This window comes from Diorhabda sublineata, chromosome 2 (assembly GCF_026230105.1).
Source record: "Diorhabda sublineata isolate icDioSubl1.1 chromosome 2, icDioSubl1.1, whole genome shotgun sequence".
NCBI lineage: Eukaryota > Metazoa > Arthropoda > Insecta > Coleoptera > Chrysomelidae > Diorhabda > Diorhabda sublineata.
The window spans coordinates 9,425,802-9,449,160 of NC_079475.1; the positions used below are offsets into that span (position 1 = coordinate 9,425,802).

Below are 23,359 nucleotides of genomic sequence, written 5' to 3' on the forward strand. Positions count from 1 at the left end.
CACTACGAGAACTACAATAATTACTTGGCACAAAATAAGATTTTCTACTACTCGTATATAAATAAAAAGCGATAGAAATAGTATAAATATACGTACCAAATTTAGCTGGAATAACATCTGGATCTCTCTCGTCTAAATCTCTTGGAGAGGCACTGCTAATTAGTGGTTTAGTTGATGATACCGTGTTCTGCTGATGTGCGACTCCAACTGACACTTTTTGTACGTGAATTCCATCTCTTGAAGGATTTTGGGATCTTCTAATTCTCACAATGATGATCAATATAACGATTATCATAGTGAGAGTCGCTCCTATTAGAATTCCTACTATTGGAGATATCGGTATTTCTCCATCGTGTGCTACAGACATAAATTCATATTTTTTAGGTAAAAAAATTATCAGAATTTTTTATTTGAATTCACGAGTCATTGTATATTATTGGAGCTTGGCTGGGTTATAGTTAAGTTATACCAAATCCCCCATACAGCCTTGATCTAATACTATCTGATCATCATTTATTCCGAGGTTTACAGAATTCTTTGAATGGTCAAACTTTCACAAATAACGATGACCTTGAATCGCATCTGGTTCAGGTTTTTACTGATAAAGACCAGAAATTTTATTAGTGAGGAATCGTGAAGCTGAAAGAAAGGTCATTGAGCAAAATGGAAGATTGATTAAAGACTATGTTTTGTTAAAAAAATGTTTTATTTTATACTACGAAACCATAATAACTTTGTCGCCAACTTATAGAGTTAACTCATGAAGATAATCATTAGATATGGTTTAGAATCATTTCATATCTATGGAAAATAGTATAATATCCATTTAGGTTTTGGTTTCATGTCTGTCCTTCATACTTTTCATTTAGAGAGTCTTTCAATATCACTTAACATTCCAACTTTCACGATAGGTGACATTGAATTTAAAAAGCATTTAGTCATTCATCGGAAGGAGTTTTTCATAATAAATGACTCTGGACTAATTCTCTTCAACAAAGAGATAAAAATTATAATTCGGCAAGCATCTTTAGGTTCGAATCTATCACAACGCGACGGGACGAGACGACATAAAAACTAATTTAATAACAGTACGATCATGAGGGCTGACTGAGAGTAACGCAGAAAGGCTTAAAATGGGTCATTAATAAAACCATTGGATTTTGAATATTCCACGACTCAGGATAACAATGGGGTAAGAATTTCAAGTGATAATGGAATGTGCCGTGAAGCGCGCAGAAATGTTTCATTATGAGCTTTCGAAGGGTTGAGCGTAATCGAAAATAATTGAGGTAAAAAAAGTACAGTAGGAATTGGAAGAAGATTGATAAAGGGATTTCGTTCAGGGTGATTTGGAAATTCCAATAAAACATACTTCTTTTCCAGTTAAATTTCCATTGAAATATTTATATTAGAGCTCTATGGAAACGTAATTTTTTTAAGCAGCACGTTTATTAAACGTGTAAACTTGAATATTGACCAACGGCTGGAAATCCTTTCTAACAACACCAACTTTATTCTGCTTGAAGGTAGCAAATATTTCCAGGTTTGACAGTTGAATTGTGACGATGTTTGTTCTAATTTACAGTGATTGCTTTCTATAAAAAAATTCATGTTTATATATAATAACTACAAAATTATGCACTTCACGGAAAAATAATTTGAAACGTTGAAAAAGGTTAGTGTCTAAGATAGCAAAGAGTTTGGTTTTATATTTATGCCTCATTAAATATTGGGAAAACAAGATATAAGACGTCTTAAAATAATTAGAGATCACTTCAAATAGCTATGAAGTAGGACACTGTAAAATGGATGCAGTTACATTAATAGAAAAATACTAAGCTTATAATATTCGTAAAGGACGTACCTACCCCAAAATAAAATCTTGTTCCTACAACCAATCAATGAAAACATTAATAATCAAAACATAGATAAAGTTAAAAGTAGGAAATAGACACAAAACAAATGAAACCCTTCAAATACTTCGGCTCGATGATACCAGAATATTACAAATTAGTTAAATGGATATCAGAAAGTGCAGTAACCGCAGGAAAACTATTCGACGCGATAAAAAAATCTCTCTATTGAACATTGAACCCAAGGAAGTGAGGGTGGAAAATGATGGAAGGGTAGTTATACTCAAACTAACATGGGGTTACAAAATTTAACAGGAAAAAAATGGAAATAACGGAAATAAGTTTATTCGGCAAAAAATATAGACAAATAATAAATACAAAAAGTGCAGAACATTACGAAAATCACACAAAATGGATCGAACACATGTATAGGTTGGGTGGGAGAATGTTTATAAGAAAAATATTAGTGCTCAAAAAAATGAGAGCGAAAAATAGAGGAAGATCAAGGAAAACCTGAACGGGCTAAATTAACAGAGAAAGAATTTTGGAAGTAGAAGTAACTGAGCTCCACGTGAACAGACATAAGGATCACGTGAGTAAATAGTGGGAAAACGGTCAGTTTTTTGATTTGCGGAAGTTTCTTAATGGACAAATCTTTGAAATAAGATAAGATTGAGATCCAAACTCAAATCAACGTAGTATCCATCATAATGAGAATTCAACTTTATTGATAATCAAAATGTTGACTAATTAAACTAATGATTTAAAAAGTAGGTATGTTTTTGTTGAATTTTTAAAAAAAATGTTTTCTTAATGATAATAGAGATACTATAGATTTTATAGAAAAAGTACAGTGATAATAAAATTAGGGAATTTTCTTTATTATTTTTCATTGATGAATATTAACCGAACTAAAGTCGTTAGAACTTTTTCCGATCCCCAACTAATTTCACTCAAAAATTTCAAAGATTCTGTAGCGCTTTTGCACCAGCTGCCTCTGCCTAAAGGCTTAGTTTTGGTTAGTGGCAGCCATGTCGCAGAAGTGTGAATTTTGCATAATGTTGAACATGATTCATTATATGCAATATTTGAACTTGTTTTGCACAATGTCTTTATTGTTATGAAGGCGTCTTTGTCCTGGAGCCGGTCCTGCCTAGATGTATTGGAATTATAAAATTTGGCGTGTACGGCGCCTTCGACTTTTTGTTATTATATAAGTTTTAATTATAGCAGGCGGATTATTTACGTTATTTCTTTTGAATTATTTCTAGAAAAGTCTATTCACTTATTTGTTTTGTTTCTTTATTTTTTAGAACTTTTAAGAATTCTTCTGGGATATGTATAATAGGAGTTTGCGTGCCGCAGTTAGTTAGTTTATGATAAAGAGTCGTAGTGAACAGATTAAAATGGAAAATAATTGAAGAATTTGAATAAATTATTCAAGTCAGTTAAGTGATAGATATAAGTGAATTATTATAAGTTAGTGAAGTGTATAGTGTATAAAATAAATTAAGAACATAAGAGACAGTGTCTAAAAATTTGTTTTATTTTTATTGTTTTATTGTTATGATAATCGTTAATGACACAGTTTATTTCTGGTGTGTGGAAAACAAGTCACTAAATACCTAATCGAGCCTGTGTGAGGGATGAAATATCGTTTGGATTTTATAGCTGTTTCGGTAGCACCGTAAAAGCCGATATTATCATGTTGAGTTATGTCGAATTTTTCCAATGTCTTTTGGCAAACAATTGGTAGTTTCAAGTTTTCGTCTCCCATTTAATAGAAAAATATTGAACTCAATTTTACTCACTATAAATTAGGAGAGATATACGTAGGGATACATAAGAAGGGAAATTTTCTACTGGAATTAAACATATAAATTTCATAGAAAAAAACAATCTCTGAACTGAATACTTCGTTCTAGTGGTTTTTTGAATTTAGATAATAAGAATTTACAATAATACTAACGAGTAATTAGTGGAATAGCTTATACATTGTAGTTATTGCTTATTTTGTGAAACAATACGAATGCATGGAAGCAATGTTTGTATTTATCGAATTCAAACAATATACGCCTTCGACCCCTATCCGCCCACAACCCCATTACTATCGATTGCTTTGTGGAACCGCAATTGTAATACTGAATACTGAATTTGATACAGAAGACGTCCTTTCACGCCCTGTAAACTTCGAAGGGAAAGAGGTGCGGTTGGCTTCGGTATAGAGAACAATTACACAGTTCAGTCTTATCGTGAAGAGAGTCCATTATATTCTCCATTCTATTCAATTCCGATCGTTGTCACAATCATTCCAATACAATTCAAGATAGATGGTCTTCGCAACGATTTACCGCCTGCCCTGCCCTTTTATGCAAACATCCTGTCGATATCTCGGATATTACCGGCAAAAAATTTCATAATGGACTTAATCTGGATGTGTCTGAAGGACGAAATTTCATCAAATCTAGTATAAATAGATTTTTTATTTCCTTCAAGAATTTCCCAATATATAATGTAAATAAATAAGATATATTAAATATAATTTTCTTTAATATTGTTAATTTGTGAGATACAGGCTTGTAAATGGCGTGGAGGATATGTACAAGGTGTGATAAATAAATTTGTTGAGTTTTTATTGCAGTAATTACTTAATTAATCTTGATTAATCCATTTTAGATCCATTTTGATACTGTAATAACTTTGGTGGAATCACGTTTGGAGTATCTGGCATGAAATATGAATTATGAGCTACGCATTAACAATATAGGCGAGAAAAATATGAATGATGGAAGACACCGAGAGGATGAAAGGATATAAAATTCATAAATAACTGAAAATTCTTCAACTTTTTTTCGCTTTTTATGTATTATATTGAAATTTGGCGCTTATTCCGTGCGATTTCAAAAATGGACCTTCTCCTGCGGCGCTTCCATATTTAGCGCATACTTTTACGTTCGGGTATGAGTGTATCACTAAATAAAAGTCACTCGCGTTTTTAACACCTTAGGCTCATTTCACACCAAGCGAATCTAGTCCATTCGCGTCCAGTTAAGTCGTACGCTTTTGAATTGGAAATATTAACTTACCATTAAAACAAAGAGAATGTGTAAATCTGGTTTCATACTAAGCGCGTCCCGTCAAGCCCCAACGCGTCAAGACTTGCCAAGACTTATTGCGACTAAGCCGGTGGAAAATTTTAAGAATCAATCAGTCGTGAAAGTTGCACGGAGAAAATGGATATAGAAGCACTAATTGCATTAGTGCAAGCGAAAGAAGTAATATACGATCCTAAACACCCAAAGCACAGAGATCGGGATTTTATTGCTGCTGCATGGAGAAGCATAGCTATAGAATTGAACACAACTGGTAAGTAACTAGGTTTTTATTACAGCTTACGAGTATTTTAGTGAAAAAGAGATACATATTTGTCTACAAAACATCCCGATATTTCTCGTTTTGCCATGGTACAGAACTTTCTGGTGACATGAAATACTCTGTTAATTATTCTCGGATCTGAATTGCCTTTGTATTCGTTCTGTGGATACTTGTAGGTCTTAAGGATTGAAGTTGAAGATCGATTGAATCCATCATCAGTGAAAATTTCCTGTGTGGCCGATGATTCCACTAGTGCTGCATATTCGCTAGAAGAGGGGAACAACATTAACACGTTCAAGTGATATGTTCTTCAGAAACTATAAATGGTTTTCTTTATTTATAATTATATTGTTTAAGTATCTAAGTCAAAGTTAAGTTAAATTAAGTTACCTAAGTTGTACTAATAATATTGTTTTATTTTTGTTGTTTCTTTTATGATATTACATATTTTCATAATGATTACCTAGATGTTTATTGGAAATGATTTTTTTACCTGAGGAGAACAGCTAGTCTTTCTTCCGGTGAAATGGCAGTTCTGTAGTTGGTATTTTCTTTTCGAATACATTCAGCAATCAAATTTATAAGTTGAAGAAACAAATCTGGGTTGATGCGAAAATAGTTATAAAACCTTTTGAGGTCATCAAGTAGATCAGAAAAGAGGTGATTAAAAGAGCCGAACACTGGTCTTCTTAAATGTATGGAATGAACCCAACAGAAATTTCGTCTTTTCTTCATCTTCCTTCTTCTGTATAATCGGAGTAAAATTATGGCTTGCAGAAGAGCATCCATCTTGTCACAACACTGACTAACTGACTCAAACACAACAAGCAACATATTCAGTGCAAAAGCAAATTTTGACGTGACTTGACTAGACGCGAATGGACTGGACTGGCTTGGTGCGAAATGGGCTTTAGGCGCCATATGTATCTTTTGTCACAGTATATGGAGCACTGTGTATTCAAAAGTATTTACATCTTTTTGGTAAGTAAGCGTGTTGTATATTCTTTAAGAACACGTCTTCTATAAATCTATTACACAAAAATCAAAGCCCTGGATTGTCGCATTTTTCCGATGTAGATGATCTGGGAATCGGTGTTTTTACAAAAATTTTATAGACTTGTTAATTTTAGGCTAATATTTCTAGGATAGGAGGTGAGTAGTCAACAAAATCATTTATATTTTCATTTCATAAACTATCTCTATTAAGGCACTGGAAAAGACTAAATAGTAAAACATAATTATAATCAACTGAACTTGAAACAAAAAATTAGTGACAATCATTGAAACAACTTTTACAAAAGGTCACTTTTGCTTTATGAAAAGTCTAAGCTTGTCCCGACATTTCAATGCCTTCACTTGATTGCTGACCTGCTATTTCATAAGTCATTTTATTACAAATTGGGAAGCTTTTTTGTAGTTTTCCATCGATGGTTTTTCCTTGTCTACCGTATTTCTTATAACATTCAAAACAACGAGCTTAATTTTTCACTTCATCTTCCATATTCGGGACTAGGTAATGTTTAGAACTGACCAAGTTAGGTGTAGCAGTCACTGATGTGTGATTGGATCTTTCGAGCACATCTGTAATAATTTGTGTTTGGGCGTTCACTAAGCTGGTACTCCATATAATTTCAAACATCAGTTTCCGATACCATTTGGTACATCTATGTAAAACTGACCCATAAGTCACTCAAATCTATTGACGATTTACCTAGATTATAATCTTCAATACATACAGGTTTTATCATGCTTCCACCTCTTCTGTTTCTTTTGGCGACCGTTTTTATACCAGATTGCTTTATGAAAAGTCTAAGCTGGTCCCGACATTCCAAAGCTACGATGCCTTCTATTGATTGCTGACCTGCTATTTGGGCCAGTATTTTCTGTTAATTCTCAATGATCTTTCTAAATGTGTCTTTCTTTTACTCATTCGCATATTAAGTGGAACACTTGTGTACATGGTTCTGCCTTCATAGATACACATGGCCTGGGAGGTGCATCAATTTCTAATTAACTATTTTTCAAATTTGTATTTTTTCTTGAAACGGTCACTTGGGGTCTGGCACTGAGGGTGTTAACAATGCAAAACCCTATTACCTATATTTTATCAAAATTACTCCCAAATTTATGGAAATATTCAAAAAGATATGTTCATGTTTACATCGAAATTACTACGAAATAAACACTCTCTATATAAATGACTAGTAAATGTTTTATTATCCATTTTACATAATATGGTGAGTAAAATTATTCAGTTTTGGAAGTGTAGCATAGTCATTCATTGACATGTTGTAACATTTTTTCTCATTTTTCAGATGGCTCTGCATTAATTTAATTTTTTTCCATTTGGTGTATCCTTCGATATATGTGAAGCATTTTTTTACCTAAACCAAATATTCAAACGGTTCATTCGAATTTAGTTACGATTTTCAGATAAATTTGCTACATTTGTACGACAATATTATTAAAAGCTCCCGTTACTCTACCTTTTATTCCATTAGCTTGTTTTTACAGGCTCTTGGAACCCATAGACATATTCACAAACGCACGTGATTTACATTGAACGTTGTCTCCTTCCGTTCTTCCTAATTTTGTGTAAATTCTGCAAAACTATCCCAGCGTTCAGTTTTACCGATATTAATAAGAAAAAAATGAAAAATATTTCTTTCTTCTCATTAAAAACTCATAAACTCAGTAGCTGGTTCTGTGCCTGCATGAAACTAGTGATCAGTATCAGGAACAATTAGTAAAATAGACAAGCAGTTTTGTTTTTTTTTGGTCGAAGAGCAGCCCCGCTATTCAAAATTAGCCATAAAACAATTTTTTGAATATTAAATAGAAATAAAATGCATCCTTATAAAATTATACCAACCCAGGAGCTCATTGAAGACGATTTCAAAATGAGAACGTTCTTTTAAACAAATCATGTATGTGATTCAATTAGAAGATATCTTAATGAAAGCACATTTACACTTCATGGACATATCAAACGTCAAAATTACCACTATGGGTCTAATGAGAATCCTCATTTAATGAAAGAAACATACGTAATATCTTGAAAAAGTGAATGTTTGGACGGAAATAGTTAAAAATCTATTAAACAATGATGGCGAATTGATTTGAGACGAGGATTTGAAACTTCCTCGGAGCAATGCTCCAGCTTTCATGAACTTATATTCCAAGGAGGCTAAATCTGGTGAATGAGGTGTCTGAGGTTGCAATTCAATTGATAGATTTTCTTGTTTTGAGTCAATTATCCCAGATAATCGACGCCCTGACTTTGCCTGCGGATAGAATGGTCTTTGCCTTCTTTGGAGCCGAAATGATTAGACCCACGTTTCATCCATGGTTAGGGGCGCAAAAATTCTGTGAAATATAGTCAAGCACTTGATAGAAACATCTTCATGACGCAGCATTTGTTTCATTGTGAGCAAACGCGCCATCCATCTGGTGCACAGCTTTCTCATATCCAAATTTTCAGTTAACACCACACTTTTTGAAATGCCTTTGTTCATAATCATCCAGTACCGCTTTGTAGATTTTTTCCAATATTTTTAAAACTTCACCTCATTTGGTCAACTTCGCTCTCCTAACCAATATTTTACTGTTGATAAAGAAGAAGCAGTTACCTAGAGGTGAATCTAGTTCACCTTTGATACTGATTGGCAAATACTTTTCAAATATGTTCACAAATTCACTTAAAACTAGCGTATTTTTACTTGAAACATTTGTTGTATAGATTGTGTACTATCCAATACCTAGAGTGGTATTTTCCAAACAACAACCGCCATCTTTGGGTCACGAAAGGTACCTCTGGAAATCGTAATGACGTGATTCAAGTCCTAATATAATTTTGACTTCCGCTGCTAGCTAGGCAGTTTTTTTTTGTCCTATGCTAGTCAACGAACTTCCCAGTCCACCTCAATAATTATTATAGTTCAAAAAAATTCCGATAATCACAAGGAATGATTTCATTAAATTAAAATATATAAAGCAAATATCTCAATTGAATCTCGTATATTTACCAAAAGATAATAAAAAGGTTTATTCAAAGTATAATTGAAAGAGAGATGAGAAAAATATCTTTTCCAATGATTGTGTATAAAAATTGGAATTTCTAATAATTAAAATGGAATGAATTTCGAATCTATTCAATTTTTAGATATAGGTAGAGGGTATTCAATATTTGAACTGGAATATTCCGCCCAGAGAGAGAAATATTATTAATTATAATCACTTTTGAGCTGAATGTCCATTATTATCCATAATCTGTTCCTATTTTTGGAGTAATTCCACAATTTAATCAGTTCAGTTCAGTGATAAAAAGCTTGGTAATATGTTTTTCGATCATTTCTTCATGAATATATTGTCAGAGTTTAATAGTTTTGATATGAGTTAGTCCAAATCAATTTTTTAGCGAGTCATCATGATCATGGCTTGGTGCGGTCGTGGTAATACACAACGCCTGTTCTTTTGATCAACGTTTCTTTCAAATTTTCCTCGTCTAATTTGGTTAATTATTGATAATTTAGTACTGAACCAACCGTTTGAGCAGGTTCTACATCTTCATGATTCTCTTCTGTTTAGAGAATTTTCTCACGAATCATAAATACATGTTTTGCAGTCTTTTGTGTTAGTGTCTTCACCACACTTATACCAAGAATGTTTATGCTCACCCTTGCCATGTTGTGATCGAGTTTAATCGATTTTGGTACGTTTGTACGATTTATTTAGAGTTTATTTGTTTATAGTGTATTTTCTTAAAAAGGTGTCATCCCAAAAAATAAAAAATATGTGTGTCATTGTTTGGGCATACCAATTTTTGCAGCACGTGTTCAAAAGCTAGATCCAAGACTTTTTTGGAATAATCACCCTCAAAAATCGATTGTAATTAGTAATTCAATCGGTAAATTTGATTAAAAACAATTCGTAAGAATATAGAAAGAGAATAAATAGTTTAAATTTCTTCAATTAACTATCAATATCATTTTTTCTACTCAACCAACTAAATTATTTAGTAACATTGATACATTTGATGTTTATCCTTCCACTCAAATATTTATCCGGACTACAGTGTCAGGAACCTTTCCAATAGCGAAAGCTCTCTAAATAAAGTAGAGAATTTTTTGCTGAAAATGTTTCGAATTATAAACGAAACAATGCGAAAAGTACGTGGAAATGGAATTGATTTTATGGTATACAAAGCCCCAAACGAGTTGGTTTTTATTCCTACCAAATTTGAACAATAACTTTTTTGGTATTCCCAAACATGATACAATGAATTTCGAAGCCAAATACTCCGAAGTTGTGTTTGTACGGTGGCGTTTTTGGAATAGTAGTGGTTAATTCTATGTTTTTACTATCATTGGTTGTATCAATGTTTGTTGCAAATGAAAATACATCAGTACCAAACTTATCGATAGATACATCCCAACAAAAAATAGAGAGTAGTCCACATTTGAGATGAACGAAAATACAATTTTACTACAAAAAATCATGCGAATTGAATGGGATATTTTGAAAAAGAGCACAAATAATTACCAACAAAATTGACGTGAATATTGCAAAACAAATTCTCAAAATAATGAATATTGTGATCAAAATTGTAGGATTATCCTGTACCTACAGCTTTTATGAAAATTCGAATCAATTCTGTCACTTGATTCTTGTTTGAAACTTTCTCAATCAATCCCGTTTATGATTGGAGTCCGATTCGATTCTCGTACTACGAAGATGGTCCCAGAAGTACCTGGCCTGACCTAGAGATGGCGGCAGTTGCTTGGAAAATACTACTGACTGACAAGTTTGAAGACGCGCCACGTTGTTCAGTATTTGTTTGGCAGCCATCAGTCACCAGAACGTTTCGAGTAAATCGTTTCATTTGAAAGACATTAGCCCAAGTAATATAAAAGATGAACTAGATTCTATTCTTCAGAAATATTCAAGAAAATCCACAAAGCAGTATGGATGATCGTCGTTTGAAAGAGCGCGAGCTAGCAGATATAGTAAGAATGTTAAAGAGTGTGTTACATCGCATATTAACTGAAAATTTGGGCATGGTACGGCGTTTGCTAACAATGGAACAAAAACCAGCGTCTTGAAGGTCTTTCCACCGATTGTTTCATAAAAATAGAGCCTAACTTTTGCTTTCTTTTGATATGATTAAACTTCACACTCACAACAAAAGAGCAATCAAAACTATGGACTGAAAAGGAAGAAGTGGCTCCAAAGAAGGTAAAGATCGTTCCATCTGCAGGCGAGGTCATGGCGTCTTTTTTCTGGGATGCGTTTTCTTTATTCGTTTCATCAGCATTCTCAATTACCATAAAATTCATTGCCACTTTTCTCAAGATAACAAAGATTATTGTATCTGGTAATTCCTTTCTATGGGACAGTTGGTGCGTTTTCAAGTTAAATGGCATTTAGTAGCTCCCATAACAAAATTTAGCCCTTCACCGTTTGTATTGGTTGGTTTGAACCCAAATAATATTTTTAGAATGAAAATCCGCCTCAATGTTTAAGTTAAATGGCATTTATTAGGTCCCATAACAAAATTTAGCTTTTTACCTTTTGTATTGCTTGATTTGAGTCCAAATGATATTATCAGAAACAAAATTTGCCTCAATGATTAAGTCGAATGGCATTTAGTGGGCCCCAAAACAAAATTTAGCTCTTTACTTTTTGTATTGGTTGGTTTGGACGCAAATAATATTTTTAGAACCAAAGTCTGCCTCAATGATAAAATTATTTCCATTGTTTTAATGAAATCGTTTTCTGAAATGGAGACGATTTATTGTCATGTCAATAAAACGTTCCCCTTCAAATATCCATGTATTTTACAAATAATCAATTTCTTGTCTAAATTCTAGTATGTTTTTGTTAGCAAAAAGGACAAGCAAACTTTATGTAGATTTCTCTAGTGGAGCGTTGATAATGGGAGTTTTTTTCCTCCTTTTGGAATAATAGATGTTTCATCACTCTTCGTTAATCTAATACGGAGAGTTTATCAGTGTAGGTCGAGTGTTCCATCGCAATTATTGAACCGAATTACCTATGCAGGATTGATTTTAGATTAAACTTCGATGGTATCTAGGCGGAGTTTTCAGTAACAGCTCATTGGCTTCCGATAAAAGAGATAAATATATGCTAAACACGCTTTTTCAATTTCAGTTAGCATGGTAGATTCTCTACTTTCTTTTTCAGATTTGATACCGGTTGAAGAAGTCACCAGTGGATATAAATAATTGTTTATGTATATGATTATTCTGAATATGTAGAGTTAGACAATTTCTAAACATGCATTTAGAGCGTTTTTATGGAGTCGAATTTCGATGTAGCAGAGTGTAATTTAAGGTTACTCTAAGAACTGATATATTAGGATTACTGGATAGCCGCTTATTGGCAAATATTAACGGACCATGGACGGAGAAACGAAGACTGCTGATGACGACGATTCATTAAATTCTTCTTTATGAGGCGGAGGTCAAGTCAGACGCCTTGAGATCAAACTAATAATGCAAAGCGATGACGATGGTACAGAGACAAGGTGTAATGAGACAGCTTCTATCGAACTGTCTCTGCATAGGCTGTCCTAGTGGTAGCGGATGAATCTCTATGCTTTCAGCGTAAGTGTATAAATAGAAATAGCTCAGATAAAACACTAAAGGATGCGACAACCATCAAACGCACGAGAAATAAAAGATCTTAGATTGTGGAGCGAAAGGAACTCTGGAGATGCGAAATTCTAATCTTGATGGGAGTAAAAGAGAAAGCAAAGTAGTCAAGTTATTGCGTTATTTCAAAGAACCGTATTTTTAGAGGATATTAAAATACATAAACATGAATAGAGCTCTATGAATTCCTCGTAATACAATTTTTATTGTTCTATCTTGATTTGTTGAATGAAGATTCTTACCTGTCCGTTTTTCGGCATCCCTAAATGTGATTTCTTCCAAAACAACTCCCTTGCTCCTTCCTTTGACGTTAGTAGCAAAAATAACTATTCTGAATGTAACATCGGGCTCCAAATTATCCAAGAAGAAATAAGGCTCCGTATAAGAGGTCATATTAAATCGAGCCACTGCAGAATTTGAAGAATACAATTCCAGGACGAAATGCTGGGGAAGTCCTCCATCAAACCCAGCGAGACAATATACTTCAACTGAACTGCTCGTTTGATTGGAGAGAGAACAATTTTTCACGGGAAAGGGTTTTCCTGGAAAAGAATATACAGCATACTGTAGTACGGGAATTCAAAAGTGTATTCTGCTGTTCTTCAAAGGAGAAAACAACTACTTTCCCGGCTAGTGCCTCGACGAATACTGAATTACATAGTTTCGACGTTATTCAGGCTTGAGACCCGAACGTCAAAGAGCGTCATTATTTGATTCATGTAGTTAAACATTCCTCAGCGAACGCTAGCTGGCGCCATCCTCACTTTCAACAGCGAACCATTGGTCAGGTAGATATTTAGCGTAGTCGCCGATTATATGTATAGTTTTCGATGGTAAATGAGGTGCACTTTCGTAATATTAAATTTCCAAATTATTTCAGAGGTGAATAGTATAAATAAAATATTTCGATACATTCCAAACACGTCACTTACTGTCGGAATATATATTATCGACGACTACGCTAGATTTATACTTGACCAGTGTTTCGCAGCTGAAAGTGAGGTTGGCTGGTAAACGTTTAATTACATTAACATGACGTTCTAGTCGGTTGCGAGCCATTAAGGATAATAATATCATCACATCATCATAAGCGAACAGGGTTTGCTTCACGATCTATGTCGTAGACGAGATCGTAGGGGTTTATAAAGCGAAGATGTGCATGAATTTCAAGTTTTGCAACTATAAACATTCATTTTCTGTTATGTACTTGATATAATGTGTTGAAACCGACTTATATCCGTGCTAATTGTGGTAAAAGATATTTATGGAAAGTTCTTAATGTTCAATTTTTCCAATAAAAGAATTTTATATTAACAGAGAAAATTTAAATTTAGATATTTTTATCTATTTGGTGATAGTGGAATCTATGTTGGTTTAAAATATAAGGTACATTAACCTATTTTTTACAGCGCCAAGAGGACAAAAAATTGAGATAAGAAAGGAACATAACGAGGGCGCCAACCCTTGATATCCTGCTATTATTACTTTCTTGATGACAGCTCATTTCACGCAACAGTAATTTATACAACAGTTAGAAAGTTACGTGCATTGCTATATGACGTGGCTTTTCGCAAGAATTTGTTATTTTAATTTCATCTTATATGAACCTCCATATTTCACTAAAGTCTAAGAAACTAAACATGAAATTAGTAAGCTATATTATCACACATTAATGAAAACAGTAGTGAAGCTGATTTTGAGAGTTTAATAACAAGTTATTGAGTATGAACAGGTGCAAAATATCACATTAGGTTAACTCATATAGCAATTCTTATCAAGGATATATTTCAATTGATCATTTAAGGATAGATACTAAATTAGAGTGACCTACTAAAAGACCAACTAACTCGTAGCTATGTAGCTTCACTTATTATTATAGACCAGAGTCTAATGTCTAAATATATTCGAGAACATCGCCTCTTATATGTCATTAAACCGTTGTGGTGGATATTCAATTTCATTTCTAAGTTCATGGAAACCATGTAAACCTTTGAAACGTTCCCTCTTATCCGTTTTCAAAGCTCTGGTGCAAGAATCTTTCCTATTTTTCCAAGGAACCGCTCATATTGAGTAGGTATCTATATATTATAAACAAGAATTTTTTTGAGCAAAAAAAATCTTTCAATTTCGTAAAAAAGTATTCATTATAATGATAAAATATTCTTACCTGCTGCAACTAGCTGGAACATACATGGCTCAACTTGATGCCCAACTGAATTAGAAGCCCAACACGAGAGAGATCCATAATCCAATTCAGACACCGGTGTGTATCGCAAAACGCTGTGAGTTCCGTTACTAGATTTAGCGAATCTCTCGGCAGCGACATCTATAGTTTCTCCAGAATTATTGAATTTCCATCTATAACTTTTGGCTGGTGGATCGGATTCTATTTCGCACAAAATATCCACACTCTCTCCTCTCGATGCTCCGACTATGGTAACTTTATCGTGTTTACAAGTAGGAGCAACTGGAACAATACAACTTATTAGATTAACATCAAATATAGAAATGGAGCGAATGATGCCACTTTTTCCTATGAAGTTAAAAGGAGTTTTTCGACTTTAAGTGATATATTAAGAAATTCGTTTGATGGATATGCCATACAAATATAGTTATATCGAAGCTAGGGGATACGTTTACCATTAAGTAATTCAAGAGGTGGAGTATTGCATGAAGACATAATAAAGAGAATTTTAGTACAGAGGAACTCTCAGAACACTATAGAAAGATAAACCGGCATTCTTTGTAATATGTTGATGGATCAAGTGATGCTTTAACTATTTCAATGAATTAGAAGAAGAATGAATTATCAGACTAACAAGAAGTGGATTACAACTAAATCTATTACTGTGTAGTGTGGAAAACGATCTAAAATCTGGAAGACCAGGAGTAAGTGACGAGGCAAAGCTTCAGAAAAAAACCCTCATATGACTACAAATCAAATTTCCTCACAACAAAATATTAGTGAGTTGTTCTTGGTAGACTTTTTAAAGAAAGAAAGACTACATCCAAACAAAGTTCAACTTCTTTAGGAACACATGGAGGTTGATTCAAATAGACCTTTGGAACTTGGTGAGATCCTCATAACCACAAGAGAATTCTAGAAGTACGTTTCGGTATTTAATTTAATCACGGAGTACGATAGTAGCTTTATTTGAAGTTTCGAAAGTGAGTTTCCTCAAAATAACATTATCAATAATAAATTAATATATTTACCCGACGTATTGTAGGTGAAGAATTTTTGAGAACTTTCTTCCTACATGTTATTTGATAAGCTAACTTTGAGTGGGCTGGATGTGATGTGTTTTCATTAGGATGCTACCATCTACCTACTATGCGTAGGAAACAATCAATTAATCGTAGCAACGATTTCTAGGTACTGAACAATTTATGAGCTGAGGGCACAGATCAATTACGTCAAGTTTAAAATACAGCCGCTACGCCTCGTTGAAATTTTTTTCGGAAATTTCATGGAAAGGCATACACATGTTCTTATAGCGCTGGGATCACATGACGAATCATGCAATTTCATTAGAATACCCTGTACTTATAACTATAAATTAAGTAGAGTTTCAATAAAATCTTATCTGGAATTCATGCATCACATAATAAAGAAATTCTTAACCACATATAGTAATTTATTAATCGAATGTGGAATGGAATTTTAACATCTTAGTCCATTTTCAAACGTTGGTTTTCTTATATAATAGGATGGTTCAAATATAGATCGCAATTTTTGAATAAACGCGTAATATGGTAAAAATGGATGTTAGAATGGTCTGTGACGAAGCCTGCAGGAAAAATCAGGACCTCGTAACTTCGCTTTTTGTTGTACTAATGACCATGAACGATAAGGATGTATCAGTGGCTTATAAGCAACGCATAATTATTTTTTGGTTAAAGATAATGTAGAAGCTTACCACATGCGCAGCGCAAACAAGTTTAAGAGCGTCAGCGCCGTAGTAAAACATATTTTGGAATATCGAAGCAGTTCTGTAAGCAAAATGGATGAAGAATTTGGTATCTGCTTGGGGAGTATTGAGCAAATGACTCGGTTACTGCAAAATTTCATCAAGATGGTTGCCAAGATTTATGAATTTTGAGCGGGAACTCAGACGTGTTACCAGCAAGGGTATAAAGAGTTATTTATTTGGTCCATTAAAATAGGCATTTTTGGACTGTGTTTCAAAAGCAATGCGGAGGTAGAATCCTTTATACGCGAATGGTTACGTGACAAGCCCAGATATTTTCACGAAGTCATACAACAGCTTCCAGAGAGGTGTAAATTGAGTGATTGATTTCATAAAGTAAACACATATGTTAGTGAAATGCAGTGAAAGTGGATTCAAGTAGCCTGATAAAAATTTCTCTCTTTTCTGCTAGCTCTGCTCCGACTCAACCTTTTATATTTTATAAATCAAAATACCTTCGTATTTTTTTCGTATTTTTTTCGTATATTTTCGAGTCAAATCACAAGAGGACACCCTCCGACAGGGTAAGTCCGCATTTTATAAGTAAATGAGGCAGAGGACGACCACTCAGATTGGATATTTCCTTGTCGAAGAAAGTTGGGAGGGGTTTCCCTGAGGCAGTGAAAACCCACACACATATTATGACCAAGAAGACAAAAAGAAAAAACTTCTTAGAATCTCCCATAGGATTCAGGGGAGAGCAAGGAGTCTACGCGTACGAGGATGAGGACCTGTCAAAATGACAGAGGACGTAGCAATGTTCTTCGTATCCGAAGACTATCTATAAAAGTTGTAAAACATTTCAGCTCTGTAACGTGATAATTAAATTTCGGTTATTCTATAAGTTTTATATTCTTATTATGTTTCTTCATATATTAGTTGTAACTGGAAATAATATGTGGTTATATTATCAATAACAATATTTAACGAATTTAATTTTGTTCCGACTTTAAGATTTGCTAATTACGGATCACTTTGTATGTACAACAGAGTATGTCCAAAATCGTTATTGTAGTCGATTAGAGCTCTAAATCAACTACTTCGTAAAATCCACAGTGTTACCATAATGGTCGCTTAAAAACATCAGAGGTATACACACTTTTGGGTTGTATGTCTTTATCCTAACACAACACAGTTTATCACCACTTAACGCGGGTTTCTTTTTTGTTAAAACTAAATTGGGCACCAGCTGTTAGTACGTCGGAAATGAAAAATTAAATTGATGAAGATAACGGTAAGAATGAACTTTTGAAAAGTATACATACAACATTTATATAATAATTTATCTAAGAAGATGAATGATTGTAAAATAACTATTATCATAACTATAACTTTGATCATACGTTAGAAAATATATCGGGTTATTGATTAATGTGATAAAGTTCAGTTTTTCCTTTGTTATTTGAGATAAAAAACTTGAGGAATTATATCCTTCGTTAATCTTCATATTTCCAATCTTACAGGATGTTTCAGACTGTTGTGCTATATCAGTATATCAAAATGAGACACTCTATAATTTATTACGTATTTGGAATCAGTTTGACTTTTCCATTTCAATAATATTTGAGAATTTATAACCAATTCTCTATAGGAAACGTACTGTATAAGAAAATCAGAAATGATTTTTTGCGGCCAGAGCCTAAAAATTTAATTATGCACAGTTGTTTGTATGCATGGATGTTTGGGTATCGTATTCACTACGACCCAAATGATCTCTTGATTACAGTTGATCCATTATTCCCACTCTTTTTTGCCATAGATCTTCGTCTTCTATTTTATACGCTCCCAGGTGTATTGCTCTGGAGTTTCGTCACCTATGCATCAAAATTTGCTTGCCGCATTATCTGCTAAATCTAGCGTCTTCAGGTGTTTGTTGAGGTGACAGTGCCCCAAAAGAGCTCCTGATAGTATTCGTAGATTATTCTTACTTATTACATTCAGCGGATCTACTCTGGTTATAGTTTGTCTTTCTACACCGTGGATAAAGGGAGCTAATAATCCCAAATATTTCATATATCAAAACAATACCTAATGAAACAAAAACAAAATGCTCATGAAATTCAAGACGAAGAAATATAAGAATCTGACATAAACTAATTAATATGAGTCAAATCAAACTAATCGAAAAAAGAACCGGGAGTCGGTGTAGGACTCTATGGGTAAACGAAGTTGGTCTAGTCGAAAGATGCCATGTCTTTGAGAGAGGAATCGTCCCAATACTAATGACTCTGGATCAGCCCTTGCCCTGTAGGTCGTGCCAATAATTGGTCTACCTTCTTTTCCAGTGTTTTTTTCATTGTTCTGTGGTATATATTCCAGAAGGGTTCGGAGCCAGGAAGAGATTTCAAGAATTCGATGAATGTAAAGAAAAATTTATACTTTGCTTATATCTATCATGGTACATATTTTTTAAATAAAATTAAGTGTTTATTCAAAATAATTTTTGGATAACGTTATTTGATGAAACGAATTTAACAAGTGACAGAGCATCAACAAAATAATATGTTCCAGTATGTTAAATTCAGAATTGAATAACAATAATAATAAATATTTATTCGCTACGCTACCAGTGGAATAAAGAGTTGAATGTTGAATTAAATGAACAGAACGAAATGCCGCGTTACGTGTAATTGACAGTCTCGAGTGACGTGGCTGTGAAAGCGAATCAATGCTTTTAGAGAGAAGCAAGATTACTCGGAATAAGATATGAGGCAGCTGATGTTACTTTCTTTATTTTGAGTTCGATAAAAATCCTTGATTAAGCGACAGAAACGTGGGTGTCATGTTACTTCTCATGGGAAACTGTTCTATAAGGTGATATATACAAAATACCACAAAACATAATGTACAGATATTAGTTACTATTTAAGTATTGAATATTTACTATTTAAAAATTTTTAATTGAACAATTTGCATTCAATCAAAACTCAAAATATGACTCCTCACCAAAAGCTCTTGAATCAACGAACGGATCTGCTCAGATTTCCATGAAAGGTAAAAAAAAGGATCTGCTTTGAAGGGACGTGATTTAAGACGATGGAAGCGGTAAAGGAAGAGCTCCTAAATGCACACCAGCAAAGAAGACTTCCAAAACTGCTTCAATGAATGGAAAAAACCTATGGAAAGGTGTTTGACGAGAGGGAATATAATGAAGTCCTTTTTAGTAACCAGTCTCGTTATTTACTAGCCCAACCTCGTATTATGAGAAGTACGTAGCGAAAGATTGATTATTTGATATATTAGTAGTTGTGTTAATAAGTAGAGTATTGGATTAATAATAAAATCGATTTATACGAAATAGAGCGATAAATAATAAAAATTTCATTTGTATCGATATGAATATTCATTGACTTTATACATTATTTTCCCTGTTTCCAACTATTTTGTGTCTAAGCTTCTAAATGAATAATATTCATGCAATATTTAATTTTGGTAAAATAAATGTCACAATTCGAATAGCAAAACGAATGTTTTTGATAAAATAGTTTTATTTTCAACAACAGGAAAGGGAACATTAATACTTTTTACAATATGACTCCTACAATATTGTGGAGTTGTTACGAAACTTTGGAAACAATGTAATAATTCATGTTCTGGTTTAGTATTTTCAATCACAATCGATTATTCTTTATTAATAACAATGTAATAAGAAATTAACTCATAGAATACAGCTGAAAACAATGAGCGTCAAAATTTTATTGACGAAGTTATTTTGGATTAAATTGTTTTTCGTGCTTCAACAATATCAGAAGATTTAGCTCTGGGAACTCAGAGATCTTAATCCATTCACCTGCCTGGATATCCAGTAACGAGATACGAACAGGCCTTGCGAGATGGGGGGCCGCGTCCTCAAGTTGAAGCCAGATATCTCTAGGAGTTGATATACTAATAGAAATTGCAGTAACGATATTTAGATATTCTGTCTTCTGTTGTTACAAATTGTGTACGTCTTATTCAGAAACCTTTTCCTTTTTGACATTGCCATATATTTTCCTGAGGAATTTTCTTTCCCATTTAACAATTTATGTACATGTTTCTGATGCATATGAAACTGCCGGTCTTATAATTGTTTGTTTTTTGCTCTCAATATTTTCTACATAATATTTTGTTACTTTTGAACATTTTCTCATTGACCTTATTGACTTCTAGGTTTGTAGATGTTATGGTGAAGGTTTGTAGGTATTATTATGGGAAAAATTCAAAAAGGGTAATCCAGAATTAAGACCTGCGTAATCTTATATGGCCACTGGACGATAAACAACGTTTTTTATGCTATTTTGACCACTTGATTTTATTTTTAGAACATTATTTATTGTTTTACCATAAAATTTCTTAAAATAAGTCTCCCAATTAATCTGAATATTCACAACATCAACACAAAATGAAACTAAGTTACATTGAATTGATAATGAACATCTTCACATTAGTTGAAGATGACCTTAACATAACCATAATTTGCTTAATTTTTTTTTTATTTTTGGTACTTTTTATCTTTGCATTCATGAGCCGCGGCTTAAAAAGTTCAACAAAAGCTTGCGGCATATTCTCTTATTCTTCAACAGCGACATCTATGAGTTAGTTGTGATTAGAAACAGAGAGATTATGACTTCAAATAGTGTTTTTGAGTCTCATAGATTCTAAATAATCATGTTCAACTTTTTCAAAATTATATTTGTTATCGATTGTAAAAACTTAACAGGCAACCCTCGTTTGAACACAAACAAGATTATCATCATTAATTGGACTCATCTAATACCTTTGAAAGTAGATGTCGCTTCCATTCCAAATTATTTGTAACAATGATTGATTGTGACGTTATTTTTGACCATATATATCATAGGGAAGAGTGGTACGCGGGGCACATTCGTACAGTTAGTACAACAGAAAAATTAAACGGTTCATAAACACGCCTTTGCTTGCGTGCATAGTTGTAACCAGTCGCACCACGGTGTATCTGCTGACAAGACAACATGTTTTCCCTCGCGGTTAATCAGTTCATAACTCAAAGTAGAATTATGTTTATCATAAAATGGTGATGATTGATTAATATTAACATTCTTCATTTTGAGCTTTAGTTGTTATATTTTTCAAATTAATTTAGATTTTGTATATAATTGTGTTTTGATTTTGTGCAAAGGAAAGGGGTGCACACGGACAATTAGACACGGGGCACGTACGCCTATGAATTCTCCTCTTTAGATTTTTTAACCATCAGCATAACAAAACAATTTTTCTGTAAAATAAAATGTACAATAACATATTTTTTCTTGAATTGACGTATTCCAACCAAATCAAATCAAAAAGGTACTCGGATTCAAGAAGTGAATGTATAGTCACAGAAATTTAGCAACTGATAATGATGAATATGGTTTTAACGCCGTTGGATCTTCACGGACTTTACATTCTAAATTTCCGAGTCTACAAGTCTTCTCCTTGGAAGATGAGTCACGATTGACTGTCTAAATTAGTAATAGCTGCAAACATGCGTTATGTAGAATAGTACAAATTGGGAAGCTTGCTTGTGAATACGAGAAAACGTTGAATTTAAAATATCCAGGAGAAATGGGGCGAAAATGGCTGGTATAGAGTGATGCGTGAATAATCCAGAAACAAATAATGTCGCTCTAGAACCAGAACCTTCCACCAGCGTGTCATGGAGTCATATGAATGAGCTCCAAAATCCTCAAGAATTTGTTACCGAAACTGTCGAGCCTTCCACCTTGGCGGCAGAGGCAAAATCTTCCCATGACACTAGAAGTTATAAGATGTTATCCTACAATTGTTAGAAATAGAAAAACCAGAAAAGGAAGAAAACTACAAGAGAGACATAGTCAGAAAGATATAAGAAAAATAGAACAGGAAAGGAGCCAGAGTCGAAGCAATAAAACGTTGTTTGAAGGAACTTAGTTCAAGACAAAAGAAAAATGAAGTTGAGAGAGCGATGATGGTTCTAAAGAATCTGGAGAATCGCAGTTCAGCTTGCTAGCTTGGGAGAGTTCAACATCTCCAGTTGATTTAGAAATGGACGAAGTATCAATAATAATTTGAATATGATACCAACGAATATTAAGGATAATCGTTATGTTTTGGTGATTATTTAAAAAAGATTTCCGTCGTTTACTACGTCGTTAATTTGTTATACGGATACAGAGATGAAAATATCTCATCCTCGGAAGAACTCAGGATTATCATGGTGATTATTTTTTCTTGAGAGAAAAGACATACACACTTTTTACATCAGCGATGTCTCCTTGATACTCCACGACGAATGTACATCTAGAACGGCAGGACTAATGATTAGAGATATGGAGGGAAATTTTGAACGGCAGTGTATAATATATGTCCCTATTACGATTAATTAATATGTATATATTGTTATAAATTATGCAATTTATTTGAATTTCATACTGTTTTTCTTCGACCAGAAATTATTGATAAAATCTATTGGAATTATGGTCAATTAAAACTCATCATTCGTAAAATCGTC

The 23,359-nt window shown here is 33.4% G+C and overlaps 1 protein-coding gene across 1 annotated transcript in view; it reads right to left on the minus strand.

Moving 5' to 3' along the window:
* LOC130440591 (hemicentin-1) overlaps window positions 1–23,359 on the minus strand; it is a 304,911-nt gene that overhangs the window by 14,149 nt on the left and 267,403 nt on the right. Inside the window, exons 9-11 of the mRNA XM_056773852.1 lie at window positions 15,069–15,368; window positions 13,144–13,443; window positions 97–357 (exon numbers count right to left, since the gene is read on the minus strand). Coding sequence (XP_056629830.1) covers window positions 97–357; window positions 13,144–13,443; window positions 15,069–15,368 — 861 coding nt within the window. The remainder of the gene's footprint in view (window positions 1–96; window positions 358–13,143; window positions 13,444–15,068; window positions 15,369–23,359) is intronic.